Genomic DNA, 13,096 nt, shown 5'->3' on the forward strand with positions numbered 1-13,096 from the left:
CCAATCCCCGACAGTTCCAACTCAAGATAATCATTGGTCCCGGCAGTCCTGGCTGCCAGGACTTGCCGATAAAAAATGCTGGTTAGTCTGATTTGTGGATTCCTTGACAGGTTGTTTGTCCTCTCGCATACGCTTTCTCTGAAACTGATATTCCATATTTGTCCTTATATCTTTAGTAAAAGTCAGTAATGGAGCATTTGCATGACTTAACTCCTTTACACCATTGCTTATCGCACCTGACACAGGCGTAGAACCAATTTGCTTGCCCATCAGTACCTGACACGAGATCACCCTCTCCACAGAAGTCAGAGATGCCTGATGCATACTGAACTCAGATTTTCCATCTATTTCGGCTCTCCTCACTCCCCCTTTCTCCACATTTGCATGACAGTATATTATTTTGATCACATATATTTTTTGAAGGGTAGAGTCGATAGATATATAATCTATCTCTAAATAGTACTACATGATAAATTCTTAAAAAAAAAAAAGTACTACATGATAATGTTATTGGGACATTAAATTGATTGATTCTTTTTTTTGACACATACTTGATTGATTCTTTGTACATGTTATAAGGTAACAAAAATTAAGTTTTTTTTTTTTTACTAACAAAACAAACTTTGTTCGCACGAGTTATTACGTGTGCATCAATTATGCAAAGCCAGTTTATCAGCTATGTTTTTCTTTAATATTTTTCAATAAATAGTAGTTAATATAGTATTATGTTTATAGTATTAGTGGGGCATATTTTTTCTTCTAAATCAACTCACGTACCGTACCTTATAAACCATCTTTTCTTCGTTGGTTTGGTTTACTCTCAATCATGGTATTTATCATATGATGTTTCTATGCTACGTTTTCTTCTTCCTCTCTTTCTCTTGAAGCTCAGTTTTTCTTCTGATTGATTTGAGGTACTGGTCCCTAGTTCAGTTTCATTTGTATTCTTGCGTTGTTATATTTTTCTCTGAGAAAGAGAATATGTCGTTTTCAATGGACTTGTTGAGATTGAGTCAAAAAAAATTAATGGTCTTCTTGTTAGCTATTGCATGTTGCAGTCAAAAATGGATTAGAATTATTAATTTATGTTTATGGAACATGAGTAGTCTACATCACACGCATGTCTGTGAATTGGGCCGTGATTAAAGTGTAGATATCTTCTTCTGAAGCCAGAACCATGCAAATTATTAAGTTTTTTTTTTCTTTAGCAAATGATTAAGTTTTTTTTCTTTAGCAAATGATTAAGTTATTACTTATTATTATTGTAAATTAGAATCAAAATGGATAATAACGTGTCTGTCTTTTTCATTTTACTCGAAAAGTTAATTTTTTTATCCAAATATTTAAAAATTTAAGTTATTTATTTTTTTTATTCATTCAACCAATTTATCATTTAGAATTATAGCACTACTTATATATACTATCAATATTATTTACACATGAATAGAAGGCAAGCGGGCAACAAGTTGCGTCGTTAGACCTTTGGATGACAAAACCAATCATCGTAAACACAACATTCATGGACTTAGGAGACATAACATTGCTATGCATAACCTTTGGACTCTATTTAATTAGTAATGAATGAAATAACAAAAAAAAAAATGAGGCCAATAATAAACACAACATTCATGGACTTAGGAGACATAATATTGCTATGCATAACCTTTGGACTCTATTTAATTAGTAATGAATGAAATAACAAAAAAAAAAAAAAATGAGGCCAATAATAAAAAATTGAAAGAAAATATGTTACACCAAAATTTAGTATCTTTTTAGATGAAAACATAGAAGTATAAACATTTGAATTTTTTATTATTTAATTAAATAAAGAACGATTACATTATAAATAAAATAGTTTATATAAAGGGTAAAATTGAAAAAGAAAAAAGCCAAACCAAAAATTTGTATCCTCTTTATGTTTAAATAGTAGAGAAATCGTAACCAACAAAAACAATAGGAGAGAAATCAATAATGATTCAATTGTAAAAAATAGTTTATATAAAAGGTAAAATTGAAAAGTATCTTGATAAATCTGAGATTTTTAAACGTTGAATGACTTTTGAGTATAAAACTTTCGGCAACAACCTCTTCTTCAATGGGTTGGGGGATATGTGAAGACATTCTAATACTCAAGTCAATAAGTGTCGTGGATCGATCTAAGAGCTCTTTTAAAGCAAAATATATACCCACTTAAACCAATACCATGAATTAGTACCTACTTAGAGAGTTTGTTTAAGATTTTGGTGCAATGTAAATTGTCCTACAAGCCAGAACTTTCAAACCCATGGCCAGGAGGTTAACATCAAGCCACACAATAACTAAACAAGGCTCATCAATAACTGAACGTTTATAATTTATAATATTAAATATAACATTCTTTTAAAAAATTATGAAACTTTTTTTTTGGGATAAAAATGTAATTTCATATTTCAATTTTGGCTTAAATATGTTTTTTTCATCCCACTAAATATAGTGAATTTTGATTTTAATCCTTAAAAAATAAAACTGAATCTTTTCACCTTCACAAATTTTTTGTTTTTTTTTTGGTCCCTCGTGGATCAAATTTTGACATTTCTTAATATTTTTTTAAAAAATAATAATATGAAAATTTAAGGGTTGCAGATAATAAATCGGCATAACATAAAGATACGTTGAACATAAAAAAGTCATAATCTCGATATTAATATGAACATAAATTGAGGTGACTTTTAAGATGCACAAATGATTAAATTTGTGTACCGATACACAAGTGCTTATTGTACCATTGATTCAAGAGTTCAAAATTCAATGGCTTAGATTTAGAAAAGACAACTCACTAGTGAGTAGTGAATCTTCAAGAAAATGAAAATTGCTTTTATATATATTCGTAAAAAATATAATGAAATAAAATAATTTAAACTAAAATAATTAGCTGATATTTGATTGGTGTTCTTGTTAACTCTATTTTATTACATATTAATAATTCAATACCTTTCGGAAAATAATTAATTAAAAACATTATTTCATAAAAAAAACTAATAGATATAACTTAATTAAAAATATTATTTTATAAAAAATAATTAAATTAGCATATATAAAAAACTTATTTATGTTATGTACGCATTCATTCTTTTGACGAATGTTTAATTAATTTTTTCTTTTAATCAGTGCTACATCTTCATTGTAAAATTTGTTCTAAGAAAAAAAGAAAGTAAATATAACGTAAGCAAATATAACTTGGGAAAATTACCTCCAAAATGAAAATGTAGTGTAAATGATTTTCTTTAGTTTTAGTATTTGTATGGTACTTTGTGGAAATTGAAGTCTTATACATACTTTACAATTTATAAACCTGGGGTACATTAAGTTGCTCTTGCAAAATTTGGTTCATTGAATTTTTAATATCATGGATCTATGGTTATAATGCACTTGTGTATGGGTACACAAATTTATCAATTTGTGTACTCTAAAAGCCACCACTACCCTCTATCTTCAAGTGACTTAAAATAGTGAAAATTGTTTTTTCTGTCAAAACCAAGTGAGTGTAGCTTACTAATTTATACCTTAGTGTTTTTAGGTGAGTGTATATATATATATATTAGTGAAAAGATGGGAACTCACGTATCCGTCTTTCCGCTTTTTTTATTGCGCTAACATTTGAGAATTATGAATGGATTTTTTGTTGCTTCAAAATTATAACAAATCAAACTAACCATGATTATTTATTTCAATGTCACCAACAACAATTTTTATTATAGAAAAAGTTATTTAAGGGTATAATTGAGATAACGAAGAAGTAAATATAGATATACCTATCTAGTTTGTTACACGTTTTAATGAATAAATGAAAAAAATGGAAATATAGATACTCATATCGTGTTTGTTACAATTTTATTTTAATATTTGAATTTACTCTTATCTATTTATTATATGTGCTATTTGTATTGAAAGTTGAGGGTAATTTTAAAAAAGAAAAAATCAGTACAAAATAACTGAAACATGTTATTTTCTTTATATATAGTATATATACATCATTGATGTATAGTTGTTGACTAACGACAATGAAGTGGAATTGATGTATAGTTGTTGACTAACGACAATGAAGTGGAAATACTTATGAAGTGGAAATACTTATTAATCACAAAAATTTAGTGTATATATCATTGATGTGTAGTTGTTTACTAACGGCAATGAAGTGGAAATACTTATTAATCACAAAAATAATATTAATTCAAAGATTTTACAATTCTTTTAGTAATCTAACTAAAACTTCCTAATTTCTTGTACCAAAAAAAATAAAAAAATTCCTAATTTCTGAAGAAAAAAAACTAAAAAATTCCTAAATAGTTAAGGATGTATAAAATCAATAAACCTAAAAGAAATAAATAGCTTAGGCAAAATTTTAAATAAAAAAAACAAGTATAACAAGTTGAGGGGACATATATACTTGGCTCAACAACCACTTAATCAGCCAAGGACGGATTCAGACATAATATTTTGGTGTGGCTGAATTATGAAAGAAACTATGAACTAAATTATACTAAAAATAAGAAATAATATTGTTTGTCTCTAGAAAGCACAAGAAAATTAAGAGATAATATGTCATAGAAAACTCTTATTTTTACTTAATAATTACTACCTTTGTTCTTTTTTAAGTGTCGTTTTAGAATATTAACACCAAATTAGCGAAGTGTATTTTTACACCTTTACTTTCTATTATATAGACCCTTATTTTAATCCACCAATATATTCATATTTTTTGCACACACTTTCTCTTTACAATAATTTTAATATGTTATCTTTCGTTCGTAACAAACAATTGTTAGTTACTATCTTTTTCTCCAACAAATTCCTATTTTTTGCTCACTCTATCTCTCTCTTAACAAACAGTTGTCAATTTTAAGATAATAAGAAACAAATTTTGTTTAAGAAAAACAAACAAATTTTGTTTTAAAAAAAACAAACTTTAGTTTTCCAAATATATAACATTAATTAGTTTTATTGAAAAAGATAAGAGTAATTGACAAATGGTATAATTGACAAATCGTATTCTTAAAATACTAAAACTAAAAGTACAGTTAAATAGAAACGTTAAATCCGCACTTATCAAAAAACAAAAACGTTAAATCCGCATTCAAATGACACTTAAAACAGAACGGAGGAAATATTATTTTTTATTGCAAGGTGAATTTTTTTTTGCATGAGATCCACATCATATATCACTATATGTATTTACGATGCAACTCTATAACATATTCAGCACTACAGCAAAATGGCTTAGGTCTTTATACACCAAGTTATGGTTATAGGTTTGATTCCTTAAACCTAATTTTTATGATTAACTCTTTTAAATTTTTTTAAAAATGTAGGAAAACGGGCACGGTCGGAGTTGAACCCAGTTCAAGCGTAATGATAGAAGCAACCCTACTGCTGGACAATATAAAGACTCTTGGCATATTTTAGACATATATAGGCTCTGTTTGGTAAAAATAGCGGATAGCTGATAAGCTAGCTGATAGCTTTTAGCTGATAAGCTAGCTGATAGCTTATAGCTGATGACTGATAGCTGATAAGCTAATTAAAGTGTTTGGTAAAAATAGCGGTTCAACTAGCTGATAAATGTAAAATTACATAAAAGGGTATTCTTAATTAATAATAAAATTTATATCAATTTTTTTGAAGGAAATAAAATTTATATCAATTGATATTAAAAATATTTAAAATTTAATAATTTAATATATTAATTCAATATTTCTTTCATATATTATTTTTAAATTAATAAATTTTCTATTGTTTTAATTAAAATTTATTTTATTTCAGTTTTTATACTTCATAAAAAAAAATTAAACAAAACCTTTCATAAACGTGATTATTTTCTTCCAAAAATATTAAACAATAAGTGTAAGGGACTGACACGAATTTTTTGACAATATTAAACAATAAGTATGTAAGAAAATAATAACCATGCCCAGTACAAACAAAAATATTAACCATGACGTCATGTGCCGTTGCCAAATAATAATAATTACATTGTCATTTAAATATAAGGGTAAAACTGGTATTCAAATAAAATAATAAGGGTAAAAGTGGAAGAAAATATGATAAGCTATAAGCTATAAGCTCAAACGCTACTTGGAATAGCTTCTGAAAAATAGCTTATAAGCTCGTTGAAATTCGTGAAATAAGCTATAAGCTCATTGTAAAAAAAGTTACCAAACAGAGCTTATTTTGTCAAATGAGCTTATAAGCTATAAGCTATAAGCTCTTTTGGCGGCCTTACCAAACAGAGCCATAGTATATACCCAATTGTTTAAGACCTAGAATATGAAGAAAAAATTGGGTAATAATTATGTGTGGTTATAGCCACACTTAATCCTATGATGGATCTGCCTCTATAATCAACCCTAAAAAAGTAATCCAACAAACGATAATAAAAGTGGTAAAACAAACCGGACAAAATCTAATTAATGAATATGAACACTTTAACTATTAATGAAAGAAGTGATAGCAACATTGAATTAAACATTATATAAGTTGGATCCAACAAATCAAATGAAAGTATAAAGAGTCATTGCGAGCAAAAATTAAATTGCAGAGATCATACTTCTAAAGAACAATTAAAAAACAAGGACTAAATAACTATGAACAACAACAGTTCCAACATTGTAGAAGCCTTTTCAGCTGGTTCTTTGTTGATTTCGCATCAGCCATTTCTTCATTCTTCTGTTGGTTCATCCTTTCATCAGCTGCAGCACTCTCTCTGGCCTGACTTTTTTGAGTCATAAAACAGCAAAAACATGACCGGGGATTGGCGCCAGCAGGAGCAGCTTCAACAACAACGGCACTCATGATGAAGAACAGACACTGCAGAGCGATAATAACAGAACAGACGATAGTGGAATTTGAAAACACAGCCTTTTGCGCCTTTTATTTATATATAAAACTCTGCTAACTGGGCCAAGATTGAAGCTATAGGAGGCTATAGCCCATAACAACGTGAGAAAGTGCGTTACTTTCCGCGTAAATTTAGACTTGCAGTCGGTTAAAACTAATGGTTCTGATGGTAATTTTCCAAATAAAACTAATTACCTATATTTTTGTAACAATCAATTATCACGTCTTATCCTTTATATCTAATCCTAGCTAACATGGAAACCCTACTTCCAAAACCCTAATCCTAATTTTTTGGCTCCAAATCGTTTCAGCCATTAGATTAATCTATGATCTATGATGCTTAATTTCAAAAAAAATTGGCGCCCTGCCATTCAAAATTCAAATTGGTCGTATTCCCAATGAAGCATTCCACTGTCTTCAAACATTGGAAAAAGAAAGCATTGGTAAGTGGTAACATACATACAATTTCCCACTAAAAAAAACCGTGAACTGCACATTCCCTTCTTCTTCTTCTTCAAAAAATTCTTCATCCTTCTCTACCGTCATTTTTTTCGCTTCTCAATTTCCCAATTCACCTTTCCTTTCCTTCCCATCTACTCTTTCTGAACCCAAATTCACTCTTCTTCCCCAAAACGCCATCGTTTCCAAACTTCTCCAGTCAATCTCCAGAAATTTCTTCAGCTGGCAGTAAGTACTCTTATATTCCTCCTTTATTTTACTTATCTCATTGATGCGCTCTTTCTTCCTCTCCGCCTTCTCTCCCTCACCGCCTCTCTGTTTTCGTCGCCGCGTCATTCCGACATCTGTGAAAATATTGTTGTGTAGGGTTTTTGTTTGAAAAGGTTGTCAATGTTGTGTTTTGGAGAAGAGTGTGAGGCAGAGAGAACAAATACAGAGGCGAGAGAGGGTGAGGATGGTGGTGGTGACAGTGAGATGAGATGGTGATAGATGATGTTAACGGTGTTCAGATCTGAGAGCTAGGTGGTGGTAGTGGCGGTGGTGGAAGAGCGCATCTTTTTTTGGGACAAAACAAGCCCAGTTGTCAAAGAATATCGTGCTAAGTAAGGACGTTACCAGCAACTCTTTGATTTTGTTTTGCTACTTCTGTCATAAGAGAAATTTGTAAATGTTGTATTGTTTGAATCGTAGGATTGACGGTATGGAGGTCCAACTTTCCCAAGGTGTGAGCCAATCTTCTGGAGCTTTGATTGTTCCTCTTGCAGATGATATGATGCAGACAAAAATGGTGACCATAGAGGATCTAATTGAATTAACTGATGTATGTTGGATTTTTTGATTTCATGTTCATTAATTCTGTTGCTATTATAAGCAGACTATTAAGGTTATGAGTTTACATCATACAAAGCACAAACTATACTATTACAAACAATAGATGTATTTAATTAGCTTTGTTTTACATTGTGATCTATGCATACAAAGTAACTTTTTTTAACTTTACGAATATGATTTCTTTATGTTGGATAAGACATGAACTGGTATAAATCAAGGTTTTGTGTCTGATTGTGTAATATGGTTAACAAGCATATATATAAAAAGAATTGGAATATTGATTTCGAAATATTTATTGAAGTAGTGTTGAATTTTTATGTATGGGATATTGATTTAATTTTCATGAAGTCTGATGGTATTTTCCTCATTCTACGTTAATTGCCTTGCTTTGATCATACACTTCCCTAATGATGCTACTTTCCTCATTGTATGTCAATTGCCTTTAATTAAAAAGCTTTAATCTATTCATGATACTGTTTTTATTACCTTGCTTTGATCATAGCATATACTTTATGCGTGTGCAGATATGTAATGTGATTATTCTAGCATCTATATGTGGGATAGAGCCCGAATACGGGTGGTATTATGACGCCTGCACCAAATGTGCTGGGAGGATTAAGATTATCTCTGGAAGGATGTTTTGTCCAAGATGCAACCAGAGCAGAAATGCTGTGCCAAGGTGTGTTACAAACTAAGAATTTCACATTGTTTCCTTTCATTTCATTAGTTATATGATTGTTTATAAACGTTCGGATATTCAATATGGTTTGCACAGGTTTAAGCTGCACGTCCAGGTGATGGACAATACTGGGTCAACAAGTTTCATTTTGTTTAATCGCAATGTTTCAAATTATGTGGGTAAAAGTGTCCAAGATCTAATTGAAGCCCAAGGCCAGGTATCATAAAATGCACAACTCCGTGCTATAATGACCAATGTATTTGTTTGTCTTGCGACTAATGTTGACTGATGACTGCAGGGTGGCAGTTCTGATGATTACCCAACTGATCTGAATGTTTTGATTGGGAAAACAATGCTCTTCAAGGGTAACTTGCTTCACGGCTGGCGAAATTACGGTGTTAAACGGACATCAGATGATGCTGATCTTATCCAAATGTTTGTTAAGCGTCATGATCTGAAGGTTACTGCTGATTTTGATTACTATAGAGACGTGGTTTCAGTTATAATAATATTCCTCTTCTATTTTGTCATTTTTATGGTAATATATTTCTCAGATTGTTGATGTCGACGATGATGCCGGTGACATAGAGGTTGCCTTGACACAAAAGGAACCTTTGCCCAAGGACGTGTGCTACTAAGACAAATCTCCTTTTCTGCATGTGCAATGTTAATATGTGATAACCATTGTATAACTAATCTATTTCTGCATGACAGAATGTTCAGGTGCAGTTGCTTGAAGCTGGATCTGAGAGCTAGGTGGTGGTAGTGGCGGTGGTGGTAGATTTTGGAGAGTTTCATTTTTGCCATCAGAGATTTCCTGAGTTTCATCTTCGCTGCCTCTAATGTCTTGGTAATGTTGTTATTGTCATAGTTATTATGTGTCTTAAATTTCATGTGTTAGGATTTTTATTTGGTTCTTCAAGTATCACCCAACTGTGGAGAATCCCATTGAACATACCATTCCTTAAACCGAACAAAGCAATTCCCATTGAAATAGTCATGGTTAATGAGAAGGTATATGGGTTTTATGGTCCAAAATATGTTTAATTTGAGATTCAATTTGTCATATTTGTTGAGAAGGTACTTAACTGCTATGATCCAGAATAAGTTTAATCTGTGTTTTAATTTGTCGTATTTGTTTGAGGTGTTAAGTTATATTTTTTTATGGTATTGTTATTCGTTTGTTTGTGCGTGTCTGCATTCAGAGATGAAAAATTCATGCCACACTATGAGAAAACAACTGATTTATTTGTTTGAGCATAAAATGGTTGAGGGCTCAACTTACAAAATGTCCTTCTCTTTAAAGGTTTTTCTCTTTTGCTGAATTGCATTGTGTCAATTCTTTTAAGGTTTTTCTCTTTTGCTGAATAGCATTGTGTCATTTTAAATATGATATTTAGACTATATATCTGATCTTTAAATCTGAAGTGGAACAATGCAAGAATTGTTTGGGGAAATTTGTATAGTAACAAGTTTTTTAAGATTTGACTTCTGTATGCTTTTTTCTATTAATTTCTGTATGCTTTTTTCTTAGTGTTTGTTCACTAACACTAATTGGTTCATGAAACAACATAAGGGTTTGATAGCTCTATTATTTTTGTTACTATCTGTTATTGAAATTAGTTAATTCATAATAAGACTTAAAATTGATTTTGTTTCTAAACTTCAATTTTATTATAAGTGATAAAAATAGTTTTTGCTTCGAATTGAAAAATTATATTAATAGTTATATTTGACATGTTCATCCAAACTACATGACAGTGGCAATCATACAATAGTGATTAGTCCTTAGAACTTAGATTAAAAACATCAATACTTCTTTCATTTTTGTTTACTATTTATTGGTGTGAGTATAATGTCATATTGGATATCAAGATATATGTGCATATTGTCATACGGATCAATATGTTTTTTGGTGTCTTTCATTTTTGTTTATTTTTTATTTGACAATGTAGTACATGACATAAAGTTTTGATAATCCTAAGGAGGTATGTAGTCACTTAATTAAACTCAGTATTTCATTGTTATGTTCCTAATAGTTTTCGATAAAGCTTGCTGAATTGTAGACTGTTTTGTATAAGAGGTCCTGAATAACTAAATAATGACTGCCCCTGTTAGTTGTTTTTTCGGATTTGTCGTCCTAATAGAAGTGTATGCAATCAAATGTTTGTATCTGAAGTCATTGTGCTTACATTTCAATAGATATCCATTTCGAAAATATACAATATTCTTTATGTTTCAAATTGCAATAAAAATACAGATTGAGATACGCTCATTTTGAGAAAACACACGGACAGGGAAAATATTATTTAATAAAATAGATTTTTTTTTTGGTTACAATTTAATAAAATAGATTAATATAACCAATACATGTTGGCTCAGTTGGTAAGGAGCGGGCCACTTCCTTGCAGAAGGTTGTGTGTTCGACTCCCTCTGCCGATGTGAGGACAGTATTGGTGGGTGATCTGTAAGAACCTCTATAAGCGCTCTTTGTGAAGAAATTCCTCTGAGCCCTGAGGCCTGCCCTGACCCTGGTGGTTACCGGAGCCGAACCCACCTAAACTTTCTGTAACCAAAAAAAAATAAAAATAGATTAATATAAAGACATATCTAAAGAGTTTTTTACACAGTCTTCATAATACATCACAACCACTATTTTTAATCTATTGCAAGTGATATTGTGAACTATATATGACCCGTGCGGCAGCACGGGTGGGAGATCTAGTATATATTATTGGTTATTTGATGATCTTGTCATTTATCCATTGAAGTGCCAATTTACTGCTCCCTCCGTTCCTTTTTAAGGATCATTTTAGAATTTTAACACAAAAATAGCGAAGTGTATTTTTTCACACTTTTTTCCTATTATACCCGCATTTAATCCACTAATAATTTCCTCTTTTTTTTGACACACTTTATCTTTCTAATAAATTTAATATGTAACAAACAATTGTTAGTTAACATTCTTTCTCCAACAAATTCCGATTTTTTTGTGCGGTTTATCTTTCTCTCCTAACAAACAATTTCCAATTTTTTAAATATTGTGCATATCTCTTGAAATTTTTTAACAAGTACTACTCATGTTATTTGTAGAATTTTAACTATTCATGGAACTATTATCATAGGTAACAAAATTTTGTTTAAATTTGAAGATAACAAGAAACAAATTTTGTTTTAAAACAAAACAAACAAACTTTGTTTAAAAAAACAAACTTTAGTTTTCTAAATATATAGCACTAATTAGTTTTATTGAAAAATATAAGAATAATTGACAAAGGGTATAATTGACAAATCATACCCTTAAAATACCAAAACGACAGTTAAATAGGAACGGAAAATTCACCATAAAACAACACTTAAAAAGGAACGGAAGGAGTATATATCTACATCATTGATGTATAGTTGTTGACTAACCACAATGTAAACATAGACGAGGATCATAGATTTGAAGACTGAAAGACCATAAGAAAATAAAATCATGAATTTTAAGCTTAAAAATTCATATGAAAATGGACAAAAAGGACCAAATTGAAATGAAAAAAAGATAAAGGACCAAACTGTTACCTGAAATTAAGTTAAGAGACTAAAAATGTAATTTTGCCTTTATTGTATTTTGTCTCTTTCTTCTTCACATTACTCAATGTGAAACTTGAATGTATACTCACTTCTTCTTAGCGACCAGTGTGGTTAGTGGTTAAATAAAAAGTTAGAAATTTGAAGAATTTCTCTCTTATTAGAGCTCTTATTTGAAGAGTTAGAAATTTAAAAACAATTACACAAACAGAATTTCAAGCCACTCATTTGGATTGGTTATAAGTTATCACAGCTATCAATTATTGAATATGATAGAAACTCTTAGTATTTGTGTTATTTAAATCTTGTTATCCAATTCGTGTTAGTGCAAGCAAGATGCCCCCAAACTAACTTGTGACGTAAGTAATTAACCATATGCATGGTATTGGCACATTAGACAAACCTTTGCTTCTAAGAAATATATTCCCTGTTATTCTCCAACCGTCTTCTCTGATTCTTTTTCTTGGTTGAGAAAATAACTAATTATTCACTTAACATTAATGTAAATCCCGTACAGAAAGTAACTATAACCATAAGAATCAAATGCTTAGTGTTGTAAATAAAGTTTGTTTTAGTTACAATATGCACATATCACCTCTGTATTATGATAAAAGACGTCTCCGGTGTCCGATACGTATCAATATAATTACATTCAATTAATTTATTTTCTCATATTATTAC

The 13,096-nt window shown here is 30.2% G+C and overlaps 1 protein-coding gene across 1 annotated transcript; it reads left to right on the forward strand.

Annotated features, from left to right (window-relative positions):
* Window positions 1–8,624: 8,624 nt before the first annotated feature.
* On the forward strand, window positions 8,625–9,720 carry LOC146943989 (uncharacterized). Its single transcript, XM_085742350.1, has 5 exons — window positions 8,625–8,842; window positions 8,939–9,059; window positions 9,141–9,302; window positions 9,397–9,468; window positions 9,557–9,720. The coding sequence occupies exons 1-5, from the start codon at window positions 8,631–8,633 to the stop codon at window positions 9,596–9,598; spliced, it is 609 nt and encodes a 202-aa protein (XP_085598476.1). The 5' UTR covers window positions 8,625–8,630; the 3' UTR covers window positions 9,599–9,720.
* The last annotated feature ends 3,376 nt before the right edge of the window (window positions 9,721–13,096 follow it).

The sequence above is a fragment of the Medicago sativa genome, chromosome 2 (assembly GCF_051527215.1).
Source record: "Medicago sativa cultivar Bolivia chromosome 2, Bolivia_mono, whole genome shotgun sequence".
Classification (NCBI taxonomy): Eukaryota; Viridiplantae; Streptophyta; class Magnoliopsida; order Fabales; family Fabaceae; genus Medicago; species Medicago sativa.

Excerpts from the sequence above, each read along its gene's own strand:
- LOC146943989 (XM_085742350.1), top strand. The coding sequence starts at position 8,631 with ATGATACTGTTTTTATTACCTTGCTTTGATCATAGCATATACTTTATG. Across the intron at positions 8,843-8,938 it reads AGCAGAAATGCTGTGCCAAG|GTTTAAGCTGCACGTCCAGG; the intron begins GTGTGTTACAAA and ends TGGTTTGCACAG. Across the intron at positions 9,469-9,556 it reads AGGAACCTTTGCCCAAGGAC|AATGTTCAGGTGCAGTTGCT; the intron begins GTGTGCTACTAA and ends TCTGCATGACAG.